The sequence below is a fragment of the Acipenser ruthenus genome, chromosome 21 (genome assembly GCF_902713425.1).
Source record: "Acipenser ruthenus chromosome 21, fAciRut3.2 maternal haplotype, whole genome shotgun sequence".
NCBI lineage: Eukaryota > Metazoa > Chordata > Actinopteri > Acipenseriformes > Acipenseridae > Acipenser > Acipenser ruthenus.
This window is the reverse complement of record NC_081209.1, coordinates 862,748-890,633: the sequence shown is the minus strand read 5'-3', so window position 1 is coordinate 890,633 and position 27,886 is coordinate 862,748. Positions and strand designations below refer to the sequence as shown.

General features: G+C 42.5%; 1 protein-coding gene across 12 annotated transcripts in view; it reads right to left on the bottom strand.

Annotated features, from left to right (window-relative positions):
- LOC117428388 (splicing regulator ARVCF-like) overlaps window positions 1-27,319 on the bottom strand; it is a 106,152-nt gene extending 78,833 nt beyond the window's left edge. For 7 of the 12 annotated variants that reach the window (XM_058994157.1, XM_058994164.1, XM_058994150.1 and 4 more), the window contains exon 1: window positions 26,540-27,318. Coding sequence is in view for 1 of the 12 variants with exons in the window: in XM_058994154.1 (XP_058850137.1) it covers window positions 9,768-9,809 (42 nt within the window). In the remaining 11 variants the exon portion in view is untranslated. Of the gene's footprint in view, window positions 1-9,767; window positions 9,825-26,539 lie in introns of those variants that run through there. The other 5 variants (XM_058994160.1, XM_058994163.1, XM_058994161.1 and 2 more) reach the window with 4 other exon arrangements.
- Window positions 27,320-27,886: the final 567 nt, after the last annotated feature.

The following is a 27,886-nucleotide window of genomic DNA, read 5'->3' as shown; positions in this document are numbered from 1 at the left end:
GGGTTCGAATCAGGCTTCAGTCACCACAAGAGAGAATGGTGGTCTTTCTGCTAAACTTTGTTTTTACATCCTCAATTCTTTACATCCTCAAGTTTAGAAAAGTGCAAAGGCAAATTATATGATAATAAATCCATTAAAAAAAGTGCTCAAGATAACAAATGAACTGTTTCTATCTGCTACTCTGTTATTTCTTGCAAGTGATATGTACCTTCAAAAAGGCTTTACACCTTACAGACATTGTACCTTCTCTGAACTCCTTCAGTGGACAGCAAAGATGATTTCAGACAAACAAAAGATAAACACATTAATAAATAAATACACTGTAGTGTAACAGTGACACCTGTTAAACACAAGAGATTGGCAGCATGCTGTACAATGCATAAAGCCCACTCGATTATTTTATTCACACAATCTAAACCACTTCATCATTTTGCAGCAATAAAGTAACCTAGAAATACATAAACAACACTGTCATATTTATTTTAAATCGGATGTAAAACAGGCATCAGCTTGCATTATCCGAGTCAGGATAAATTGATCTGTAGCTTACTCTAGCCTCCGCTGGCTCTGGTGCTTCTAACAGCAAGGGCAATCAGTCATCTCTCTCAGCCATGCCAATCAATCAGGCATGAAGAGCGAGCTAGCAGGCGCGGGAAATTCGTTCTCTGCAGGATTATCCGTGAGGAATGACAGCATTCCTGGGAGAGGAAGCCCCTCAGTGCTTCCTGCATTGAAATCCTCCTCCAATGACAGCTCATAATGCTTCGAATGGCAGCTCAAAAGGACTGTCAATAAGATATCTTCAAAAAGGTGCTCTTTATATACTGAAGGAATGAAATACAAGTGGATTTTAGTGGTCACTATAGACCCCCCACCACCGTGGTCTTCATTGATACAATACTGTTACAGTACAAATAACCAGGTGTCTGTACTGCAGCAAGACGCTAACCAAAGATAATGATTTTAAAGGATGGGATTGCTGGAGTTGTGCTGTCACTGTAGAACTGTAGAGCACCCATGTGGGTGATGCAGCCGTTACACTAACTCTATGGTACATTAACCCATCTCCAACCTTCCAACAATACAATCACCCCCACCTCCGTCTTTAACCCAGCGATTCATCCTGCGAAAGGCACACAGCTGCCATGCCACGCAGTCCCAGATGACTGTACTCTTTTGCACCAGAGGGGGCCCTTCAAATCAACACTGAATGTTTAAGTGATAACCATAACCCACCAGGGCTGGCTTGGAGCCCCTTGGGTTCGTTCAGCTGGATCGCCTCCTTTTCGTTATCAAAAAGCAGACAGCATTTCCCTTTGCTTGTTTCAGAGCTGCCAAATCCTCTAGATACTGTTTTCAGTTACCATCATACTGGAAATGGTGCTAAACCTTGCTGCCACTTAGAAGCTCCTCAGACTTTTAGTACACTTTTGAGAAGTGGAACTGCATACCCTGTTTCAGACAGAACAAAAAAAAAACGTGCACATCAATCGCACAATATAGGGATGGAAATAAGACTCCAATTTCAGTCATTTTCACCCATTCCAGGTTTTACTACGAGCTTCATTAGCCCCCAGTAACAAGCTCAGGTGTATCTTATTAAACTCCCAGTAAAACCTGGAATGTATCAAACTGCTATGCAATGGGAGTCATTCCCTGGTTTATTGAATTATAGCCAAATGCAATCCCAAACCTCTGATAGGCGAGGATGATAAAGGTTTGATGAACAACTGTCGTGTTCACCATGTAGGAGTGTGAGGAGACGACTGACGGAAACAATGAGCGCATCTGCGATCCTAAAAAAACAAATACCACGAGGTTAGCCAAATCAGAGCTGCTGGCAGGGTTATGAATATGAAATTACTTTGCATTCTTTGAATTCCAACATGTCAAAACAGGCTCTTGTTTCAATATTCAACAACTCCAGTTTCAGAAAGATCCAGTGCTGGTATGTTTTTTTATTTTGGCCAATGGGCTTCAAGCTCCACCACCCGCAGTACAGCAGAGGTACTTAATAAAAAATAAAAACCTTCAGACAGCAAATTTAGGAAGCTAGAGAGAGAAAGACAGCTAAAGAGAAGAGAAAGCCGACTTGTAGAAGCGTGAGCTGTGGCTGACAGCAGCTTTGTAAAAAGGATGATTAAGGCTAAAACAAATAAAAAGTTTAGCCTTGAAAACTTGTCTTGCGTCCTTCTCGACACCCCTACAATATGTTATGTACAGCAGAACTCAGAACGGCTCTCATTTAGATCAATAGCTTCCTTTGAACACTGTCCGCTTAGGAGCAGCTGCTAATAGCACTTTAAACACACTAACAATAGGCATTGATAATAGTATTCAATAACACTCACCCCTTGAAAGCCAGGTTAAGCAATGTAATGAAAAGTACAGCACTTTACAGGAAAGACTGCATAAGAATGGCCTGGCTGCCCAAGTCAAACTGTATTCATCACAGGGCTGATGGCAGCAGTGAGCTTTGAGAGAGGGCAACCAAGCCCTGCATGGAGCCTTGCCAGGCTCATTTCCACTTTAAAACTGTCTATTAAACTGGCTTTTCATATTCCCAAGACAGGGGATGAGCGTTTAATTAAAATGTATCAAGGGTTCTCTCTCGCTCTCTCAATAAATTGTGAGCAGTAAAAATGATCCCACGCATGTGGGTCTTGGCATCTGTTTGTTTTTGACGGGTGCAATTTTTTGTCAACCTTCCTGTAGATACACTTCTGACCTGCAGTACACTGCATGCAAACAGCAAAGCAGCAACACAGCTAACTTTTTTTCTTATATTGCAACAGTGGCCTACTCGGTTATCTTTCCCCGGCCTTGTATACAGGTCTGCAGTGTTGAAAGAGTTCACTGAATTAACCTTGACTGCTTCCAAGTCCAAACATTTGCTGTAGATAAATTCAAACTCTTCCCATGCTTTGTGAACAGAAAGATACAAAATGAAAAGATTTCAGATACACGGTAAGCAGCAGGATATCAGGGTCAGAGTGGAGATAACGTGCCTTCAATCACTTCATTGTGCAAAGAGACGCCCTTCCCCATTGAAGTCATAGCCAGACAGGCCATTAGTCCCCGTCACAAATTCTACAGGGATACTGTTGCAGTGATGTAGTGTACGAGTCACATGGGATACAATAACGGCATCAACGAGCGTCACAGATACAAATAATTCCTTCAAACGTATCCAAAGAAGAAAGCCTTTCGTCCTCTGGCCGCCACTGCAACTTCTTTGAGGCCAGTTTAACAGCTAAAGTTATTTATCTGCACAGAGTTAATTGCACAGCAACACAAATTGGGCTTCAGGGCTCAAGAAACACATTATCTTTGTACTCCCTGAGAACTGGTGGGCAGGCTGGTTTTTAGACTGTGCTAAAAGTTCAAGTTCAAATCAAAGTGCCTCAGGGATGGATACGGCTGGGTGCCAAAGGAGATGCGTGCAGATTTGTATAATGAGCTGACTGAGGCTTACCGAATGCTACAGCATACAGCACTCGTCTTCAATGTATCTGTGTCACTTAAATACTGCTGTGTCTTTCCTAACAATTACAAAGTGTATGACAACTCTCACTGGAATGGGAAGATCCACTGAGCTCTAACTGCATGGGTACAGCAAGAGTCTTACTGGTCAATAAAACAATATCTCCAACTGAAGCTTCATGATTTATCTTTTTGGCAGGCTGCTTTCCTTGCCAAATCTGCAGGTGTTTGGTTTGACTAACATTCGCTCTTGTGCTTTAGCAATATTACATCATTACAGTCAGGCTGGTGTGTGATGCAGAGTGGATAATTAAACCTCAAAAGAGCAGCTTTTAGTTGCACGCTGTTTACTAACAGCAAATAGATCTTTCCAGACTGCCTCTTCAGCAAACTGATTATGAATACATGATTCAGGTTTACACCAGCCAGCTTACCGATTATCAGTAAACATCCTCTGATCATTACAGTACAAACCAACTACACCCGAAATCAGTTTATCAGACACGAACAGCACATTTAGAATTAGAAATTGACGCCAAGAAAGACATTGATTATCCCATCAATCAATAAACCGTTTCAGAAAGGGTTACTCTGCCTCGTCCTTGTTTGCCAGACCCAGTGGTAGCGCACCAGGATTTCATCGTGTTTTTTAAGCAAGCCGCAGCAGTGTCAGAAACAGCACTACGAGCCCTTGCACTGAGCGATCAAAAGAGCAAAGAGACCCTTAAACCACTGCTGATGAAGAGCCGCTTCAAAATCAGCCAGCGCCAGCCTCATCAGCACTCTGAAGCACCTCCCGAGTCGCTGGAAATCAAGCACAGAGTGATGAGCTTCAGCTGCTCCCATCCAAGCCAGACAGAGCTGCTGTCATTCAAAAATGATGAGGGCATGGAGGACACAGCTCTGAAATAGTTTCTGCAATCTCATCCAGAAAAAGTTGAGGCTTGAAGCCGTGATTGCTATAATGCTTATAGTTAAAAAAAAAAAAAAAAAAAAAAAGATATTTTAGAAGTGGTAAGCCATGGAAAGCTGAAGTGCTGAACAGTGCCCCAATACTGATCACTAAAATAACCATGTGCACCCAAGTGTGAAAAATGCCCTTAGTGACGCATAGAGTTATAGAGTTATCCAGGCAAGAATTTAAGGGGAAAAAAAAGAAACATTAAAAGGGAGGAAATTTGTCAGAAACCTGACGACAACGTACCTGAGTTAAATGCTTGACCGTACTGAGAGCGTGTGTTTAAATCCTTGACCGTACTGATAGTGTGTGTTTAAATGCTTGACCATACTGATAGTGTGTGTGTTTAAATGCTTGACCGTACTAATAGTGTGTGTGTTTAAATGATTGACCATACTGAGAGCATAAAATAAATACATACATAAAAGGAAAAACAGTCAAGAATTTCTAAATGATAGGCAGCTGCTGGTAGCTCTCGACTGACAGCACCTTGCAGCTCATTAAAAGTTAAACACCCAAGTCCTGCAAGAACAGCCTTGGTTTACACTGGGAACTCTACAGCAGACGGCATGTGATCACAGGTTGGAGAAGCTATGGTCAAAAGGGGCCAGATCAATTAGCAGCAGCTTATGAAGAGGCAGCGGATGACTGAAAAGCAAGGACTCCCATCCCCGGCTTGGAAAGCAGTATCAAGCGCAGCTATTTGACTCTGTCACGCTCCAGCAGGCACTAGTGACCTAGTTTGACTATTAAAATAGTTACTGTGAATTCAGAACAGAGACCATGAGATTATAATTACAGTACGCATGTATTTAAAAAAAAAGCCTACTGTACTGGGTGCTGTACAGTTTAGTGCTACTACCATGACTTACAGTAGCAGCTGCCATGAGTCAATGCATGCAACAGTAAAATGTATCATTTGGAGTACATGTGCTAATAGGGAAATCCAGCTGCAGTCTGTCCAGCTGATACAGGAGTGCACAGAAAGACCAGGTACTGGTCAACTGCCACACCTACAGTGTTACAGTAAAGATACTGGGCTGCAACTTATTCATATCACCTGGGCTTCAAAGTGTACTTGGACAAACATTTCTTCTTAAACTTGGTTTTAAAATGTACACACACACACACGCACACGCACACGCACACGCACATGCACACGCACACGCACAGTGTGCGCGACGACTCGTGGAACTGCTGTCCTACCCGTCCCGAGCCCTGAAACAGGACAAGAAAACTTTCCAGCTCTCAGTTTAATTCAAAGGGAGAAGCAGTGAGGCGAGGCACTGGAAAAGCGGAAGAAGCAGAGACCTTTAGCAAGTGGTATTGATCTGTACAACACCCTGACAAATTCTTATGTATTTTAATGGCACCACTTCAAAGGAGGCAAACATGGGAATAGGAACGATGCAGTCACTAGGCAGGAGCGCTGATAGACAATATGACCTTTACTGGGTGCTGTCATTAGGTTAACAGACTGTCTAATTGAAGAGTTGGATTTACTGGGCATGCACTGCAGCTCCAGCACTCTCCTTGATTATATCAGCAAACTATGAAATCCACACCTAAAGTCTGATGCAAAAAAAAAAAAAAAAAAGATCTTGAAAACAATACCCTGAAAAAATGATTGTATTATTATTTTTAAAACTTAGACCGATATGTTGTTCTGCCTTTCAAGCTATAAAATCAACCGACCATACCTGAAAGTTTCAAATAACAAACCACCACTGTGACTGTTAGTGGAGCGATTTACTTTTACCAGCACAATGAATACATTTGTTTGGAAGCTGCTTACTGCCATGAGAAAGAAAGTGGGATTGCTTTTACTGCTCCATTTTTAACTTTCCAGTTTTATCCAACCACAGCATACTTTTAAAAGGAATGACATGAGCGCTACAGTATGTGATTAGTTAAAACAAAGAACTAATGTGTAACATGAATTCTCTAAACTGACCTTAGCTTTTGTGACCTCTAAGGTGAACAATGAACAAACTTGGCGAGCAATTTCGTTTGCCAGACAAAAAAAAAAAGTGCCAAGACGTTTTGGAATTTCAACAGAGTTGTATTTCCTTCCTTTCCCCTTCACAGACTCAACATCCTCCTGACATCTACTTTAACACTAATCCACACAGAGGCTGTTTGAACTGGACCAGCTCCAACGAAGGAATGTCTGTAAATCCCAAACACTGCAATGCTACATGGAAAACAGTGTGGAAATGGTCTAGGATATAGAAAACTACAGCTGTGGGGAATGCATGAAAAGTACAGTAAAGTACAGCATCAATCCACTATAAACAACAGACACCATACACAATACATTACTGACAGTGCAATAGGGCTGCAGACTGTGAGGATACTGAACATAAAGCACTGCAGTGCACAGTGCTCCCATACATGTATATGGACTGAATATTTGCACCAACTGTAATAATTATTTACAGCTACAGTACTCGCATGCTGTCTAGATGCGATTCGTATAACAAAGTCTGGATTCCAAAGGCACTTCAAAATCACAGTGCATCATTGAGGGAACAGCTTTAACACAACAGCAAAGAATTGTCCTGGTCCGATCTTCCTTTACAGTGCAGTCAGCAAGCAAGAGCACAAGCAGCTGCACAACAGGAGAGTAAACCTGCCCCCTGTGGGTGGAACATATTATTCAATCCTCCAGTAACGCTGGGAAGCAGCAAATGCATTGATTTAGAAGAAAATTGGAACTAAAACCACAGGACAATAAATACCTTCAAGTGGGAACTAAAACTGAAATGAAATCCACCCCAAACAGCTGGATATGATGATATTGAAAACAGGGAGGCTCCTGAAAGTTTTGAATGTAGTCTCCCATTAGATTAAACACTGCACTGTGCACGGCTCTCTAGTCTGGCAAGCAGGATGCTGCAGTAACAGGTTGCAATGTTAGTACTGAAGCCACGGCACAGCAGTGTTCTTTTGAAGGCATGCGGAGTATGAAGAAAGCTGGGCACATTTTAATTGGACTGGCTGCACTTGTAATTACTGTAACCACTGCAAGGATGTCGTGTACGTTGCCCTGCAGCCATGTGCTTAGTAAGAGGAGGTAACTCTGGTCTTTCCATTGGGAGGATTACACAGCAAGACACAGTTTACTGTGGGTGCAAGGCAGCCCCAGGGAAACTGAGTTACTGAGGGTACAAACAAAAAAGGGCAGAGATGAACCACTCGAACACATTCAGAAACCACACTTCAAAAAGAGGTTTGAAATATGGTTCTCATCAAAACAGGCTAGAAGCAATGTCCTGAAAAGGAATGTGCAATCAGATTCAGGCGTCACACAGTATAGAGATGGCAGTCAGATTCAGGCGTCACACAGTATAGAGATGGCAGTCAGATTCAGGCATCACACAGTATAGAGATGGCAGTCAGATTCAGGCGTCACACAGTATAGAGATGGCAGTCAGATTCAGGCGTCACACAGTATAGAGATGGCAGTCAGATTCAGGCGTCACACCGTATAGAGATGGCAGTCAGATTCAGGCGTCACACAGTATAGAGATGGCAGTCAGATTCAGGCATCACACAGTATAGAGATGGCAGTCAGATTCAGGCGTCACACAGTATAGAGATGGCAGTCAGATTCAGGCGTCACACAGTATAGAGATGGCAGTCAGATTCAGGCGTCACACCGTATAGAGATGGCAGTCAGATTCAGGCGTCACACAGTATAGAGATGGCAGTCAGATTCAGGCGTCACACCGTATAGAGATGGCAGTCAGATTCAGGCGTCACACCGTATAGAGATGGCAGTCAGATTCAGGCGTCACACAGTATAGAGATGGCAGTCAGATTCAGGCGTCACACCGTATAGAGATGGCAGTCAGATTCAGGCGTCACACCGTATAGAGATGGCAGTCAGATTCAGGCGTCACACAGTATAGAGATGGCAGTCAGATTCAGGCGTCACACCGTATAGAGATGGCAGTCAGATTCAGGCGTCACACCGTATAGAGATGGCAGTCAGATTCAGGCGTCACACCGTATAGAGATGGCAGTCAGATTCAGGCGTCACACAGTATAGAGATGGCAGTCAGATTCAGGCGTCACACCGTATAGAGATGGCAGTCAGATTCAGGCGTCACACCGTATAGAGATGGCAGTCAGATTCAGGCGTCACACAGTATAGAGATGGCAGTCAGATTCAGGCGTCACACCGTATAGAGATGGCAGTCAGATTCAGGCGTCACACCGTATAGAGATGGCAGTCAGATTCAGGCGTCACACCGTATAGAGATGGCAGTCAGATTCAGGCGTCACACAGTATAGAGATGGCAGTCAGATTCAGGCGTCACACCGTATAGAGATGGCAGTCAGATTCAGGCGTCACACCGTATAGAGATGGCAGTCAGATTCAGGCGTCACACAGTATAGAGATGGCAGTCAGATCGGTGGTGGTTCTTTACCTTCTGAGGGTACTACAATTACTTTGACACTTACCCTGCAGAGCTATAACCCAGCACCGGCTCGGAGATAAATCACAATTCCTCTCCTAATGGCTTTCTGAGGAGCTGCTCACATGGTTCTTTCCAAAGCTCTCTAGTTAACAGAACTCAAGCAATTTGAGTTCCTATTTATTTAGCTTTCAGTCCAGTCCCCACAGAGATAGTCTGCAACTCTATTCTCATTCCTGTCAAGTATTGGTAATGTTCAGGTCCTTGATGTACAGAGAGAGAGAGAGAGAGAGAGAGAGGAGAGAGAGAGAGAAGGAGAGAGAGAGAGAGAAGGAGAGAGAGAGAGACAGAGAGAGAGAACCAGACTGGTCAGTCTCACACATCCGGCATTTTAAACTGAATCAATACATGTCAAACACACACACACAGCGCATATAAATTTATAGAATTCCTATTCTTTAATGTGATTTGAACACTTAAATCAGTAATTCTAGTCTAGTCTAGTCTAGACAATCAAAGAGAACAGTACATAGCCGATAGTGTATCGTGTACATCAAATCAGGCTGTGAGGTGGCGTCTCACACAGGATACAGCTTAGAAACGATTCGAAAGCCAGCGCTACTCAGGCTCCAGCATCCACAGAAAGTCTTCCTTTACAATTTATTTTTTTATTTTTTTATTTTTATTTTTTAAACAAAATCTGTAATAGTTTAGATTGAAGCCACAATACTACACAGAGGTCTATGAGCTACCCCCGTCCTCATGTAAATAATCAAGGCTGTGTTTGTTGTGTTTGCCTCTAAACAGTAATCCGATATTAAAAATTCTCCAAGTGAGTCATAGACCGATAACATAACAAGCAAAACACCTACATGCCTCAAGATCATGTTTATACAACTTACTGTGAAAATCCAAGGCAGTCTGCTTGGACATCTGGAGCCCATTTTCAAACTGCAGCCTCACGCAGAACGTGCTTTGTGTAAGTGAGATGAATTACAGTACGTCTCTGAAGTCTTCAAATACTGCAGGGGGGAATTCAGCTCGGAATCCAGCAGCACTACACTGCGTTTCCTCTTAAAAGTTTTCAAACTTTGAAATGCATTTTCCATAGTTACTGTTTCGGAAAATCATTTGTTTGTACTATAGCATCACCTTATCTTCCAGTAAATACAATATTATATAAATTAATTCTGATACACCGCCATTCACGTCATGGCATCCCAGACATGTGCTTTAATTAAATAGCTCTAGTTTATTAGTAATCAAACCCCTTCGTATATATATATTTCATCACAGTACAAACAGTTCTTAGCTGTTGTGTGACCACTGCGTTTGGCCCGTTCAATGCACACTCTGTTTTTTTCAGTAATCCCCATTCTGAACACAGCAGAGGAACACATCCTTCCCCAGCCAAGCCCCACATTATTTACTGAGCTCTCTCCGCCTCGCCTCCTGAGGAAAGACAATTACTTTGTCTTCCTGTGCCAACAACCCTTTGCCACCGTTAGCAAACCTATCAGAACAAAATAAACTCCGACTGTAGCATAAAAACGGGAGTTCTTCCGTGCACATTCTTTGGGAAAATCTCATAAGACACCCTGGCTCCCAACACAAAGTCTAATTTCACGGGACAGGCAAACACATACTCGCAGATGAAACTCTACACATGTCGGCTCTTCACTAACAAAAGCAAAGAGGAAACAAGCCGTCGTGACCTCCCTTCTCCGATCCGGCTCTGTGCACTGCCGACCCTGACAGTGCAGTAAGGAAGCACCTCAACTCGCTCGGCCTCTTCCTTAGCCCATCAGACAGGCCTTGAAGTCACAACTAAAGCAGGACTGTCCGGAGGCTGACTCCGCTAAAGCAGTTCCCCGCCACTGTTCAGATTCACTTTGCTGGTAGCCCCAGGTCGCTAAGTCACCCTGTGGGGGGCTGTGCTCCCTCCTCCCCATCGAGCCAGCTGCCAAACGCATCCTTTAGGTGTGTTTACACGGAACAAGCAGGGGCTTTCCAGATCAGTAAGGGAGCAAACACATACCAGACAGAATGCCTTCAGCGTTTCACATGGAACTACTAAGCCACTGTGAATAATTGTATACAAAAGCACCATGAAAAACACTGGCATTCATCAGCAAGGAGGGAATCCAAATTAAAACTCGATCCAGGGCCCTTTTACACCTGTTTTTTTTTGGCAAATTCCAGTGGGGAGCTCAAATTACCGGGGCGACTGGGAGAGAGAGAGAGAGAGAGAGAGAGAGAGAGAGGGAGAGAGAGAGAGATACATTTGATATAGGCAGGGGCAACATGATTTAACAGTTTGATAAAAGAAGGAAATGAAATAATGAGAAATAATAATATTAATAATAATAATTAGAAAATGTGGTACATGAATTCACAATATAGACCTGCAAATATATGCATAAAAGAGAATATATTAATACATAAATGTCATTTTGGTGACATTTAGAAAGACAAGCAAAAGATACATTTTGAATGAACCAGTTGTTTTCCCAATAAAAATATCTCTTTAAACAGTTTGCACTTTCCTCAAGGTGCCGCAGCCCCCCCCCCCCAAAAAAATAAATAAAAATATATATTTATTTTTATGAAAGAAAAATATTTTAGCCCCAGCAGAACAGTGGGGCATTGTAGACTGAATATGCTTTGAATGCATCTGCATGAGAAAGAGCCAGGGACCACAAACAAAACCAAACAATAAAACAAAAATTACCAAAACTATTCCTCACATTGTGGACACATACTACCTCTGCCTGACCCGAGCACAAAATAACGTGTACTCGTTTCAAATGTCAGAAGACTGGAGTCTCCGGTGCCTAGAGCAACAGAAGCAAGAAAGAGGTTGTGTTTGTGCTCTACTGCATTGCACAGCATTGTACTGTACTGTGCAGCACTTCATCAATCCACAAACAACAAAAGAACGAGGTTGTGTTTGTGCTGTACTGCTTTGCACGGCATTGTACTGTACTGTGCAGCACTTCATCAATCCACAAACACACAAACAACAAAAGGCCTGCTATTCAGGAAGAATAGAAAACTGGGCCAGCAATCAAAGTGCCATCAATCATTTAGTCACGTCCGATTACTGAATCAAGCGGCCTGTAGAACACTGCGTTCAACATCATCGTTTTATAGCAATGTTACGCGCTATAAAAGACAAGATTTGTTGCACTGCCTGTCAGGTATCAAATGTGGCTTATAAAGGACTTAAAACAGATCTGTGGATAAGGAAAAAAAAGTAACTACAAAAAAAAAAAAAAAACTAGCTTACAAAACATCTACTATCAAATAAAACATTCAATCCGATCTACCTAGCAACAAAATGACAACCTCTTTAAAAACCTTTAAATACCTTTAAATGTAAACCTGGGAATGATGGAGGCCTAACTCATTTAACAGTGAATTAACAAAATAACAGTTAACAAATGTGCCTTCTAAAAGACGCCGTGATGGAATTAGAAAGAGCAGCCCCTTGGATTCTTGCTAATCCTCAGTTTTGATCATCAGCTTTCTTCACCGTGGTATAATCAATTATCTTCATTCATTACCATGGCTGGTCCCTATAAATATCTTGCAGGTGTTTTTGCACATCACCCAAACGTGGTGCAAAAATAAATAAATAAATAAATAAAAATGCTCTGTGCACAGCGAGGCTCCTGTATGTATACCAGGCAATTGCAATAATTTGCACTTAGAAAAAAAATATATATAAAATTAAGAATTACAGATTCAGTAGCAGCAGATATATTGCATTAAAGATAGTGAAAGAATACAGTGGTTTCATTCACATACCCAGAACAGTATTTCAATCAGGAACTGTTGCAGCCCCTAGCTGCTCTTTGAACTCAATTTAATGTCAGCCATGATGCTTCCTGTCCCCCTAACAGCAGATGGCAACGCCTGACCTCAATACTCTGAAACCACATCACTGGAGGGCAATGAGAGCTGGCAGACCGTGCACAAAGCCCAAAGCATGCTGTACAAGCTACTGATACAGCTCCGTGCCATGTGGGAGTTTCAAATAATCCTGTTGATGAGAACACAACAGGAAGGAGAAGACAAAGAGGCCAATTATACAGCAGCGTACCACAAGAAACAAACACTCGTCAACAGTGATCGTGTCGAGGTGCAGGATAGAGCCAGCTCTGCACAGTGTAGGAAACCGAACTCCGCTCAGCACAGCGCAGCTCTACACCGCTCTGACACTCCCATAGAAACCCCTTCAGCACTTCCAGCGTACAACAGCAGCTGCTTCTCTTCATGGACACTTGCATTCCAGGCCCCAGAGAAATATACTTTTAGGTAAAGTCCAGTTGCCAAAACAGATCCTACTAGTAACAGCTCACCCTCCTGGTAAATGGCTATTTGTTTTCAGCCAGAAGCACAGGGATATACAGCATTACCGTATATTCAACCAAAGCTAAACTCTGAAGCTCTGAGGCTGGATTAGCAGTGCATAAAGGAACTTGCTGAATGGTAGGTCTGCAAGGTGACACTCGGCTGGTTAAACAAGCTTCATGCATTACAGGCAGTACCAAGGACCTGTTTCTGCAGTATCTGAATTAGAGCCAGAACGAATTACATCTCTGCACACTCAGCATTAAGAAAAAAGAAACAGACTGGCGAGCAAGGATTTAAAAAGCATTCACAGGCAATTACAGGTCACTGTCTTTGACGTTTCAAGATGCAAGGTTTCTGACCCCTGCCCCCCTTTCACTGTCTGTACTCTGAAGGATGTTGAAAAGGACTGATTCTGGTTTTCTGAACTGCTTACACAGTTCCCTCTCCTGCTATAATTAGCTCTGTTTCAAGGATCCAGATTAATTGCACACATCCACTCAGTGGAATGGCAGGCTGGTGGCAGAGACCTCACTGTGCTGCCTGTGTGGCTCTGGACTGCAGGACAGTTCAGTTGATAATACCCTGCGGTGTTTAATTCCCTGTTATGCCAGGTCTACAGTGATCTGTGAAAGTCCTTTATTCTCTGGTATAAGGGCCCTTCACTAATTCACCGACTTCAATATTTCCCAGATTTCCTGCTGTGAAAGTCAACATAGCGAAACAAACAGTGAGAGCACGGCATTCTCAAGTGGAGGGAAACACACCCCCCTTGCAAGGTTTTTCCAACGATCTCTCAACTATAAAATGGGTTATGTGTTTAAAACAGGTCCCAGACACATAAGGTATATGCATTTACAGACCATTCTAAATACCACAGTGTCCAGAATATTCAAATTGCACGAACGTGTACTGGGATGTGTGTGTCATCCCATATACACACAACCACACACACGCACGCACACACTGATACACACACACACACACACACACGCACGCACGCACACACTGATACACACACACACGTACGCACGCACGCACACACACATGCACACACACATCAGAACAAACCCAGCTGAACAGGCAAGGAAGCAGTAATAGTCTGAAGAGCTGCAATGATTCCTGGGTTAGCAGTACAGAACCGTTTCTGGTGGTCTGTGCCAACATTCAGCGATTACACTGCCACTGCCTGAGATTCATGGGACCCAGCAGGCATTATGAAATTAGGCGTGCCTGAGGATTTCAAACCAAATTAAAAGCACAAAATAGAAAGGACACGCTGGGAAGCTAGCTTTATATAATAAATGTAAGCTCGCTGAGAGAGTGGCTATATATCTCTCCCCCCACCCCACCAGCCCACCCAGTCAGTCCAATCCCTTGGAGTGAAATTTCAGGACTTAGTTCAACCTAATGAAGTGGACGAGATAAAGTAATTACTAGGTCTTCTGACATCATTGGTTCCTGCAGGGAGAACTCTCTTGGTAGTTACTCGTTTCCTTACTAAGCTTCAGATAGTGCTCTTATTAATTAAAAATAAAAATAAAAAATCCATCAGCTGCCCTTTAAAAAAATTACAAATCAGCCAGCAAGTCACAGGAGCGGCCGAGGGAATCTGAGTGGAGCAGGAAAGGGAGGGAAGGCTCGGTGAGAAGGAGAATTAATCACAGAGAATAGAAAGGAGAAGGCAATCAGGTAGCAAAGTGCATTCCCCTCACAGTCTGGACGGGTTCAAGCATGCAGTTAGGATGCTTCCTCAATCATGCAGTTAGGATGCTTCCTCAATCATGCAGTTAGGATGCTTCCTCAATCATGCAGTTAGGATGCTTCCTCAATCATGCAGTTAGCAGCATGTGGTGTGAACGTGTTTGTTGACTCTCAAACACGGGTAAATCATCTTCCATGTTTCTAAAACATGGGCAATGTGTATTCCTAATCGTAAAGTGATGTGTTGATGGCATCTCTTCTTTTACATTTTTGTAAAATAACCATTTAAAAAAGTACAATACGTCCCATCAGAATTTATTAGCATCTTTTTTCCAGCATTGTATAGAAAGTCTGATGGGGAGGCATACCGTGACGGCACACCAGCAATTTAATTAGGGAGTGTGGCAGACGAAGCTGGGCTAAGTGCATCCTATTAAACGCAAATGTATTTTGAAAGTCTGTGTCATGAGGGCTGAAAGGGATCAGCCAGCACGGCAGAGAGAGTAGGATGAAGCAGGGAGAGATTAACAGCAAAGCAAAAGGAAAAAGGAAAGTATTCCTCGTGGTGGTCGAGGGTTATGCACAGAGAGTCTGCTCACCAAACGGTACACAAGTTATCTGCACAACACAGGCTCAGGTAGCTAGCATCCTGCTTCCTCTACTTCCCTTTAAAGCTTTGTGGGATCTGTGCCAGAATTTCAAGGCAAACACAGATTCCGACGTGCCAAACACCACATCAGACATTGTGGTGAAAATAATACAGGGATTAACGCAGCAGTTTGCTCCATGAATACTGGACCCAACTAATCAAAGAAAAAACAGGATCCGTTTCACATACAGTATGCAGAACAATATACTGCAATAGCCAGCCAACATTAGTCAATATTTTAAACATATAAATCTATAAGGTTCAGGCTACTCTGGACAGTAAGAGATGTTAACAGTTTTGTTTGCAAACATGTGTATTGCACAGAGATAAAATGCACTGCACTGTGGTTTACCGATCCTTCATCTTTAAGATATGTCGCAGCTTTTCTTTTAACCCTGGGCTGACCTTGCATGCAGTCAGCTCACAGGGAGCGTAATAAATGGCAGAGCCAGAGAAGACAAGTGTAAATTAGAAATGAATAAATGCCTGGAAAAGAAAAACCTGTCACTGAACACCCTGCGTCGAGCGCAAACCGTCACTTTCAGCGAGACGTTTTAATGTGTTTTAAACAGCGTTGTCAGTGCAGGGGGTAAAACTGTGCATACGCCACGCCAAGTGTGAACCACCCCAGCCTCAAGAGCTCTATACAGTGCAGGGGGTAAAACTGTGCATACGCAACGCCAAGTGTGAACCACCCCAGCCTCAAGAGCTCTATACAGTGCAGGGGGTAAAACTGTGCATACGCAACGCCAAGTGTGAACCACCCCAGCCTCAAGAGCTCTATACAGTGCATACGCCACGCCAAGTTTGAACCACCCCAGCCTCAAGAGCTCTATACAGTGCAGGGGGTAAACCTGTACCACAGCATGTCATACTATTATCAAGTTTCATCAGATCTGTGCTTCTGCGCTGTCATAGCCTATCACTTTATTTGCTACTCTTTTTCCACGCTGCTTGGCAGTCATACCCCCCAGCTCATTCGTTCTGGAACTAACAGCACATTCTGGAACTGGAATAGTCATCCTTCCCGGCAGAATAATTCACCTGAATCCTTCCGCTGCATTTAATCCTCCGCCCCCCCCCCCCCCCCCAAACAGAAAGGAAACCGATCTTCAGCAGCCACAAAGCTCTACAAAATGGCTGCTGGAGAGTGAGTGAGTATTACTTGTGGCAGCAGGGACAGGATTGATATAAATGTAGTTGGGAGTTTACTGCACAGTACAGGTCTGCTTGTAAGAGCAATACATACACAACCTCTTAACATTCACACTGCAAAACTGAAAGAAAAAAAAAACAGTTTGTTGAGGAAGATCCCATTATCAATCCCCATCGCTAATACACAAGTCCCTGAAATGACTGATATATTCAATGTGCCTGAAGAATCATGCAGAAAAGGGAAACCTCATGCTGGTTTCAATGTGTTTATGCAGCAAGATCACAGCTGGTCGTACAAGAGGCTCTGCCAATAGCTGTTCTTATATGATAATCCTGGGGAAACTGAACAAAAATAAGCTTATTTACCAGCACACTCACTTCCCCTCAAGACAGAATTACTGAGCGTTTGCGGTTCAATAACCATACGCTGTCTTCGATAGTAAACGGTATGTGACCTCAGGGAACTGCTTCTGCTCAGAGTGTGAGCCTTACCCTGTGGCATTACGAGCTGCCGAGGCACACACAAGAACAGCAAGCACACACATTCTAGAGCTGGCTCGGAACCTGGAGCCAGGCTGCGTAGGTGGAGATGCTTGGAGCCACCGAGTATCAAAGAGGAATGCATCTCTCTGCAACAGTTTGCATCCATCTTGGCAGTACACACTTTAATAAGATGATTGCATTATTCAGCAGTGTGTCAGGAGGGGTCACAGATCTATGAGCCCCAGGCAGTCTGAAAGAGCAGATGTGTTTTGAAGGGAAAAATATACATTTAAAAAATAATAATACCCTATGCCCCAGTGGAAGGCATTTTAAGATGGGAAAGATAATCTGCATCATTAAAATTCAATCCAATATCTTTTAAGATTTAGCATGCTTCCTTGACTTCCAAAAGGACCAGGACACAATTTTCTCGTTGACCAGGCAATTCAAACACTAACAGATAGCTGCACGGAGAACTTCACACGTTAAAACGAAATGCTGCAGAACACAGAAAACAGGGCTTGCAAAATACTGGGTCATCCAGCCGCTATTATAGACATTCTGTAAAAGATTTCATATCATTTTAATGATAATAATAATAATAATAATAATAATAATAATAATAATAATAATAATAATAATAATAATCATCATCATCATCAGTTGATACCCCACAAATATCTGACGTTTTGTTATTTCATTCTAATTTCTGAACCGCAAGGGTTACTGGAATTGAAACAAAGGTCAGAGTTCCCCTCTGCATTCGCAGCTTTGTTTAATACGATTAAACAGCAATTACATGAGTGACTTTGTGTCTGTGGGGCCAGGCTGCTGTGTCAATGTTAATTGCAGAGCTGTCTCCCTGTGGTCAGGTGTGCAGCAGGCTCTAGTAATGTACTGTTTATTAAATGCCCCCTGTGTGCATGACCTTGCCCCCCCCCCTGCCTGCGTGCTCAGCATGCTGAAATGAATCCTCCCCTCTGGACCGGTGTGAGCAGCACAGGCAGATACTGTGGGGCAGCCTGGACCCCTCTCACAGTCCACAGCGAGTGGGTTTGTATTACTCTTTCACTTACAGCTGTAAAGCAACGTTTATTACATTAAACCTTTTGTCATGCTTTCATTCTTATTTTAGATTTAACATTTTACATTGATGTTCACAAGCGGGATTCAATTTACATTGATCTGTAATGCACTTTCATTTATTTTTACAATAAGACAGTAAGTTCTTTTTGGACCCTCTATAGAAGGCTACACTATACCGTTTTGCTTTTCTGCAAAATGGAAATTCTTATTGTCTTAATAAATGCTGTCAAAATGTCCCTAAAACAAGCAGTAATAAATGTGACTGCACCGTTTTTATTTAACATTTTGCAACGTGGGGTACGTGAAGAGCAAAGCAATACAGAAAACAGAAACAAATGCATCATTTTCGATCCATCCGTCTCTCCAGCAGGCATCAATTAAGTGTGTATATTTCAGAGTAAAGAAGCGATTATATTTCTATTAGTGATTGGGCCCGAGGCTACACTTTCAGGCATGATGAATGATGTCATGATTAGAAGATTTAGAGTGAATGGAAAGCTTCAGTTTAGTTTTTAATAGGTTCACAAGACAAGACAGCAGCAGGACAGATTCCAGGGTCTGTAGTGAGACGCGCAGTGCGCTGCAGCAGCAGGACAGATTCCAGGGTCTGTAGTGAGACGCGCAGTGCGCTGCAGCAGCAGGACAGATTCCAGGGTCTGTAGTGAGACGTGCAGTGCGCTGCAGCAGCAGGACAGATTCCAGGGTCTGTAGTGAGACGCGCAGTGCGCTGCAGCAGCAGGACAGATTCCAGGGTCTGTAGTGAGACATGCAGTGCGCTGCAGCAGCAGGACAGTATGCTACACTGCATAGCTCTGCAGCAATGAATCAATGTGCTCATTGTACTCCAGTACTGTGGTAAACTCTCACCACTTCCATGCCAAATATCACGCCTGCTTACTACTGTATTAGTCACACAGCCCAGAATGCAGTCCTCAAAAAAAAAAAAAATATTAGAAACATTCAAAAATACCCAAAAATTCCAATGAAACTCGATGGCTTCCAAATGCGAGAGGGGTGAGAAGAAGATGAGAAAGCACCAGAGACACTGATACCATTCACAGCCTCGTACTGTATTGACAGCATCAATAAAGAGAAACAGTTACACTATTTACATTTATATTATTGGCCCACAGATTCTGATGCCATTTTCAAATGCTTAAATCAAATCAATCAATCAATCAATCGTCCTATTTCATTCGCCACGGAGACAGGACAGCAGAAACCGTTCTCCCGTTGTTTTTTATTTGTGTTTTTGACGGATCAAATATTCTACCAATACCAAAATAAAAAACTAGCAGCTCTTCTTGACAGCTGACGCCACCAAGCATTCAGTCCCAGCTGCTTGAAAGAGCTTGTGATCCCGCTGGCTGTGAATCGTTAAGCCAGCAGAACCAGGACACTGCAATCCAGACAGAAAGCAGCACAGTGACAAAACGCTGGCACCTCGTCCGACACACGGAATGATCCGACACAACGGCCCTCTTATTCCTTGCCAGTTCTTAAGTAGAAAAGGGAAACAGCTTCCTTTTATTTATTTGCTTATTTATTTGCCAGCAATCTATGAGCCGATCCTGTGTGGTAAGATCAACACCCCCCGTCACTCCCCCGGACAGCCGCAGAGTCCCAACTGAAACCAGCTGCTGAAATTAGCGGTCAGCCGCAGAGGGGAAGATGACCCAGAGAGCACAGGGGTCACGGCTATTGCAGGACAGCTTGTAACAGGAATAGGGGCACCCTGAAAGGGACCTCGTTCTAGAACAGGCGCGCCCCATTCCTTTCACAAGGGACCTTGTTCTAGAACAGGCTCGCCCCATTCCTTTCACAAGGGACCTCGTTCTAGAAAAGGCTCGCCCCATTCCTTTCACAAGGGATCTTGTTCTAGAACAGGCTCGCCCCAATACAGCACAAGGCTGCTACATGTTCATCTTGAGTGAGTGAATGCACCATCGCAAACTAATAGAAAATATTTTGTTTGTTTTTGTATTTTACCGTTTTATTAGTCGGTTTATTTATCTATTTTAAAATACCACAGAATAAAAATGTGAATGATTAAATACCTTTTACTTTACACCACTTTAAATAAAATCACAAGAACAGCAAAACTGTAGACAACGAACGAGTAAAAGAGGGAAGAGAAAGAGACGTGAGCGATCCGTCCTTACAGCCTTTTGATGTGATCTCCTGAAAAGGAAGGGCTCCTTTTGCTACAGTAGGGTTAAAAGCAGGCGGTGGTGTGGGGCTGGCCGCCTCACTGAAGCACCATGCTGGCTTAAAGATTAGGCTCCCGACTGCTTTTTCTGTTAAGAAGCAAAGAGACAGGCAGCCTTGTATTTCAAGCAATAACTGGTTCTCATGGCAACAAGAAACCAGTGCTGAAGACAGGACACACCCAACAAACCAAATCCAGCTTATTTTATTAAAAGCTTCCAAGAACAGAAAACCGACTGACCTCAAATGTGATCAAATTTTGTGTGGCCACATTATAAATTATACATTTCCATAAGAGCCGAGATCAGATATATAATCAAATTCATGTTAGCAAAAAATAGGGAGACTAGGTAGCTTTTTTTATTAACTGTCTGTTGGTTTGACAAGTTCAGCTTTATTCTTAAACGACTCAGACAAATAGCCTTTTTCACTATTAAAATATGAACACCCTCAACATCAGGTACAGAATTACATGGTGGTTTAACTCTTAACCTAGTTAAGTGGCGCAGAGATCTGAAAATGACTTTTTTTTTTTTTTAAATGAAAATTGCCTGATATTCAGATACAACCTTTAAGGACACGTTTCTTGTCTTCCTTTCAACGACTTGCATGTTCTACTGAAAATCGATCATTTTACTGGCGTGCAGCTTTCAACAGGTCATTAGAGAAATAATTGTGAAAGAGGAAGTTTGGTTTATCAGCCGTCCTCTTATTGCACTTTGTTTATTCAGAATTACCAACAGGAATGCTCAATATTAGCCCTTTTCCATCATGTCATATCAAAGATGTAAAACTAGAAATCTGGAGTTTTCATACTTGTCCAGAGGTTTGTTGTTTTTCATGATAAGGCAACACTGATTTCAATTAGACTGCTCAAGCTGTCAGTATCCAGTTGCATGTAAACTGTATCATCAAGCCTTCAAGCTGTCAATATCCAGCTGCATGTAAACTATCATCAAGCCTTCAAGCTGTCAATATCCAGCTGCATGTAAACTATCATCAAGCCTTCAAGCTGTCAATATCCAGCTGCATGTAAACTGTATCATCAAACCTTCAAGCTGTCAATATCCAGCTGCATGTAAACTGTATCATCAAGCCTTCAAGCTGTCAATATCCAGCTGCATGTAAACTATCATCAAGCCTTCAAGCTGCAGCAGTCTTGGTTTACAGTAAAACTTTTACATTACAAATTCAATATCAACCTGACTGTGGGTCCTCGTCACTGCACAGTGGCTGGTTAAATCGTTTCAGGTTGTTTGTTTCTGGTGTTTGCAACAGTAACATTGCCTGCTGTATACTTACAGCACTGCAAACACAATAGAAAATAGGATGCCGAGAACAAAGCGTAGGAACGAGCCAGGATCTGACTGGAAACACATTGACTAAAACGAGGAGGTTCAGGGTTCACAGGGGTTACATGTCAGAAATTCTTTCTTCCCTGCGGGACGTTGGGAGGGAGGGCCAGGTCTCAGTACATCAAGGCAAATTACTGCACTTCTGAACAGATTTAGAAAATGACCTCCCTCTTCATTAAAGTCAATGTACATCCTGTTTCATTGGCAAGCACTGCTTCTGCTTGTCCCTTTTCCAGTTTGCATTTCCCAAACCCGTAGCTCAAGCTGCCAATTCTTATTTCCAAACCCACTACACAAAACAGAGGCGAGGACTGCTCGCCAGGGTTTGAACAACACCATTACTTTCATCAGGCCAAATGGGGTTTTCTTTTGTTTAAGAATCCAGGATTATTCTCTGGTTTGCTACCCCATTTGAAATCACCCAGTTCGGACGATGCCTAAATGCTGAAACCCACTTACAGATCCAGGTGACCTCTGATCCTGCGGTCAGGCCAGACCTTGTCTTCTCCCACTGAGCTTGAGCATGCGATGCTACTGAACTACCTGGCTAGTATCTGTACCGCCTCTACGAGCCCCTGACCATTCAGTGAAGCATGAACATGCAATCTTCATCCCTTACACGGGACCAATGGCCAATACAGCACTCTCTGTGCGTCCCTAGTCAGGATCAGCAACTCTGGGATGGAAATAAGACTCCTATTACATAGCAGTTTCACCCACTCCAGGTTTTACTACCAGCTTATTAGACAGTGTGTATAGGCAACAAGCTCAGGTGTGCCTTATTAAACCCATAGTAAAACCAGGAATGGGTCAAACTGCTATGCAAAGGGAGTCTTATTTCCATCCCTGGCAGTGAACTGGATCCAAACCATGCTCTGTGTCTTACCCCACTGGAGCAACCGAAAGGGCTCAGCAGTGCAGGCTTTCACCGTGCCACAGTCAAGGTTATTTGTGCTCCGCAGGCCCCAGCACACGAATGGTTAAAGCCTTGAAGCTTCTCACTGTGCTGCCAACTCCCGCTCACAAATAAACAAGCACATTGCTTTTCATCTTGAGCTTCATTACACGCGTCTCGGAAAAATATGGGGTTTAAATGAACAAATAAGGTATTGTCGTCTTAGGAATTTAAAAATGTATATCATTGTACACAGTCTCAGTACCAGGTCAGTAAAGGTTTGTCAAACCAAACTTAAAAACAGAAACATAAACCACATGCTGTAATTATCACCACAATGAAAACCGCGTGCTCTCTGGAGGATCAACACAAAGAATCGACATGAACCTAATCTGCCTCTTTGTTTCTGAATACTGCAGAGGCTGGTAATAGCAGCGTTCTCTCTGGGGTGAAAAGAAAGGGTGCTCAGCATTTAGAATCTGTCGCTGGTCTACCATTAAACTGAATTATAAAAATCGCACCTGCCTGGCATCTGAAAACCAGCTGCGTTTGTTGTATAACATACAGATATGAATGAAAAGGAAGCATCCATGTCCATCTATAATCATTCATCTATAATTCTGCACTTTTGCTGCCAGTCTCAAAGAGGAGAGCCGAGGCTGACGAGGCAAGGATGCCATGGGTAAGGAGACTGAACTGCTGCACCAAACCCAAAGGCAGCAGCCCTTCCAAGGCAGGCGTGGGTCATGCTTGCACGACAATGGAAGAGAGCACAGCACACTGCACTTTGGTCCAGACGACGCCTCTTGGCCTGGCTGCAATTACTTTGAAATGATCTAATTACACCTGCCTTGCATGCTCTCAGCACACACTAAGAGAGATGAGTCAATAGTGCTCCAGAACTAATCAACCTTTAACCAGTGGAGACCAATCATGATCAAGAGCGTGCTCCTTGCAGTGCCAGGTTTAACAGCTCCCGACGCTGCTCTCCCTGCACTGGAAATGAACACAACTCTCATCCCAAGGCATTACAGTTCAGGAGATCAACTTTGAAAATAATCTCTGTATCCCAGCAATATCGATATTTAAAAAAACATGTGCCCTGTCTCAATATCAGAGGAACAGCGACATGGAATGGTGATTTCAGCTGGTCTTCCTACCTCCCCAGGTACGTGTCTGCTCGAGGATGCAGGCTACCTGCTGAGCAGACACCAGCACTCTCTCAGCGGCAATCACTGCACATGGCCAACACAGCACCGAACAGAGCGCATTTACTTTCAATGGCAAAACATTAAAGAAATTAAATACCGACAAAACACCAGTAAAGAAGGGAAGCGTCCACTGCAATGTCGTTTTGTGTCACATGCAGTTCTGTGTAACTTTAAAGAGGCTGCACAGTAATTCACTGCTCATGAGTATATATGTATATATATATATATATATATATATATATATATATATGTATATATATATATATATATATATATATATATATATATATATATATATATATGCAAATATTGTTTCACCTTTTACTCTGGGATTCATTATCAAAGCCGTGGTTAAAATACTGCAGCACAGGCAAACGAGAAGCAGACTTGTTATCCAGACGCCTAATGAAACCTGTCCCTCATTCGCTGTGGTTTCATTTCTTGACGCGAAGCGGTTTTTACAGGAAATCTAGCCGGTTGTCAGTCATTGTGAATGGCAGTTCTCAACCTTACAAATACGCGATTGTATAATGTGCCAAGCACAATTATTCACCAACATGGACATTGAGATGCAGTCAACGTTTCAGAACAAATTAAAAAAAATACTATTAACATTATTATTATTATTATTATTATTATTATTATTATTATTATTATTATTATTATTATTTTGCTGCTTTCTGTTTATAATTACAATCCCCAACTGCTTCATCTCACAACTGTCCAATAGTTTAAATATTTGCAGCGAACGTCTTTATATAGGAGTAACTTGAAAGTTACAAAAATATTTTTTACCAGCAACAGTCTAATAATGAGGGTAACCTCCAGGTGGGGTCCTGTTCAAAATGAACGCTGGTTTGCATTTTGGAAGTTATTTTCTTCTGGTTCAGGGAAATGTAGTGGATCCAAATATGGCACACAATTCCATCACACGCGTGTTATCAAACCCACTGCACACAGGCCGCCTGTTAAACACTGGGATTCGATTTAGAATCATGTTAAACACTGGGATTCGATTTAGAATCATGTTAAACACTGGGATTCGATTTAGAATCATGTTAAACACTGGGATTCGATTTAGAATCATGTTAAACACTGGGATTCGATTTAGAATCATGTCAAACACTGGGATTCGATTTAAAATCATGTTAAACACTGGGATCTGATTTAGAATCATTATTTATTATTACTTATTTCTTAGCTGACGCCCTTATCCAGGGCGACTTACAATTGTTACAAGATATCACATTATTTTTTCCATACAATTACCCGTTTATACAGTTGGGTTTTTACTGGAGCAATCTAGGTAAAGTAACTTGCTCAAGGATACAGCAGCAGTATCCCCACCGAGGATTGAACCCACGACCTTCCGGTCAAGAGTCCAGAGCCCTAACCACTACTCCACACTGCTACCCTTAAACACTGGGATTCACTGATTTAGAATCTGTCTTTAACCCAAAAGGGTTCTTCTTAACATAACCTTGAGAAGAGAAAACTGACAGTTTGGATGCCCAGGTGATCGCTGCTTGGTGCAGCTCATCGTGATTAAGAAGTCTGAACAGGGAGTCCTAGCACAATACATACCGGCTTGCTCTCTTTAAAAGGGGCTGTATGAGAGCTAGTTCACACCGCAGAAAAAGAAACGGAATGGACAGAATGAGTTCAATTAGAAACATGCTGTGAATGTGTTGCAGTCACCGCCACTTCTTTTCATCTTCTGTCTGTTTTGTTGAGCTCCTGCCGCAATTAATTCAATCCATATATTTACAACTAACTGCACTGACATACAATAAAAAACAGAGTCTCTGGAAGGGAGGAAGGCAACTGATCCAGTGCCCTTAGCTTCTTCTCTACATCAAACAATGTTTGGGTTTACACATTGCGCCAAGTTCATCGTTAACGCACCACACATACAGTACCATCAACTCTAGAACACAATCAAGACGAACCTGCAAACTCAGAGGCTACACTGTGTCCCCAGGCCAATATAACGGGTTGCAACAAAATAACACCGCATGTTGCAAGCAGCCCTTTCTATATCGGGACACAGTGCAGCGGTGCGGCCAAGCTCGGTCCGAATACAATCGCGACACAGACGCACGACGGTATTTGCATTGCCTGCTGCTAAACCCAACATGCACAATCTACATTTTAGTGGGGATAGTAACGGATTAATATTCAAGGCTCGTGTTTAATGATACATTGTGTGTCACACCTTCCCAGTCCTTTAATAATCCGCCTTTAAAAAGCGTTGAGATCATGTACTGTTTACACAAAGGAAGCCAGACAGTTCGCCACACCGGCTGCGTGCTATACTTTCCAGTCATTTCCAGAGATTGAATTTCCTGCTTTTTAACCGCTGTAGAAACACGTGTGTTAATTTACAACGAGGCAGTGTTTCTGTTGTACGATTACAGTGAGGTAACCCTTTCATTGCCAGTCAGACTGACATCACATGCCGTGCGTCCGGCTCAATGAGAGATCATGCATCTCCATGACAACATCGGAAGCATAGCCACACGGCCCATTGTTCACAATATAGATTGCATATGGAAATATATAGAATTCATACCTTTTGTTCTGCGTTTGGAGGCGTTTCTTGCCAGGATGCAGAAGGCGGGTTATAAAACGCTTGTGAATCAGGCTGCAAACAGACCGATAGCTGCAGCCTTTTGTTAAGTTTGCATAAACACTTTCTCTGGTTCGACCCCCTCCTCTCTACCGTGCAAACGCAAGGCTGTTTACCTCGGCGCTGTAGTGTTCAGTTTGTTTTATACGCTGTCAGAAACGGTGATCTTCTTTACATTAGTCACTCAGTCCCATCAAACGCTGTCATCTTCAGATGCATCAGCCGTTGAATGCATTTATTTAATCAACTTCCAAGCAAGGAGAAGAAAATAAATCTGACTTGACTTCTTGCAGTGAAGTTAATTATCTCTCTCTCTCTCTCTCTCTCTCTCTCTCTCTCTCTCAGTAAATTGGTTTTTAATTCAGTGTTTTTGTTATTATTATTATTCTACGCTTGCAGGTATTTTCTTAAAACAATGCATTAGAAATGCACCAAAATGCTCTGAAAAAAAAAAATTCTTCTCTGCCGTTCCTCTCTTCTTTGTGGATTTGAATGTATTATGTAGTTGAAGGACCATGCCTCCTCCTCCATGAAAACAAAGTCCTCCCGAGGCTAGCTGCCCTGATGAGACTTGAGACGCGCTAATAAAAGCGAGACGGCAAAACAAGAGGAATGCTGGACACCAGGGTTATTGTTTTTTATTTTTTTATTTTTTTTAAGGAACAGCGACTACCTCCCTCCCCCTTTCTGCGGTCAGCAGAAAAATAAATCTGACTAACTATATATAACAAAAAAAAACACACACAGAAAACCCTCCTTTCCTCCCATTGGTCTACTGCGAACCATTGGGTCTTTTTGCAGTCAATCTATTTGTTTAATTGCGCATAGTGTTTTTCATTGGGTGCATCACATGCCATTGTGGATCAGGGTTGTGGCGTCATTCATTCGGGTCGCACCTGCTGCAGAAATGGATACAAAGTTAAATATATATTTATTATTATTATTATTATTTGCACACCCTGTGCTTATCATGTTTGATAAATATTTCTGCTATAGTATTCCTTGATAATTATTTCTGCTATAGCAAGGCCATTCCAGATTTTTAATTTTTTAATTGAGCGTGATGTACTAACTGTGGAATTGTCTATAACGGAATTATTATTTGCTGAAGAAAACGTCAATCACAGGCTGGTTTTATAATTGGCCAAATTAACCTTAATCTCCGCCTTCTGCGTCAGATTATTAAAACACAGGATTTTAATTTCTTAGATGTAGTTTGTATTATTATTATTATTATTATTATGATTGTGTAATTATTTAGCAGACGCTTTTATCAAAGGGGTTTACACT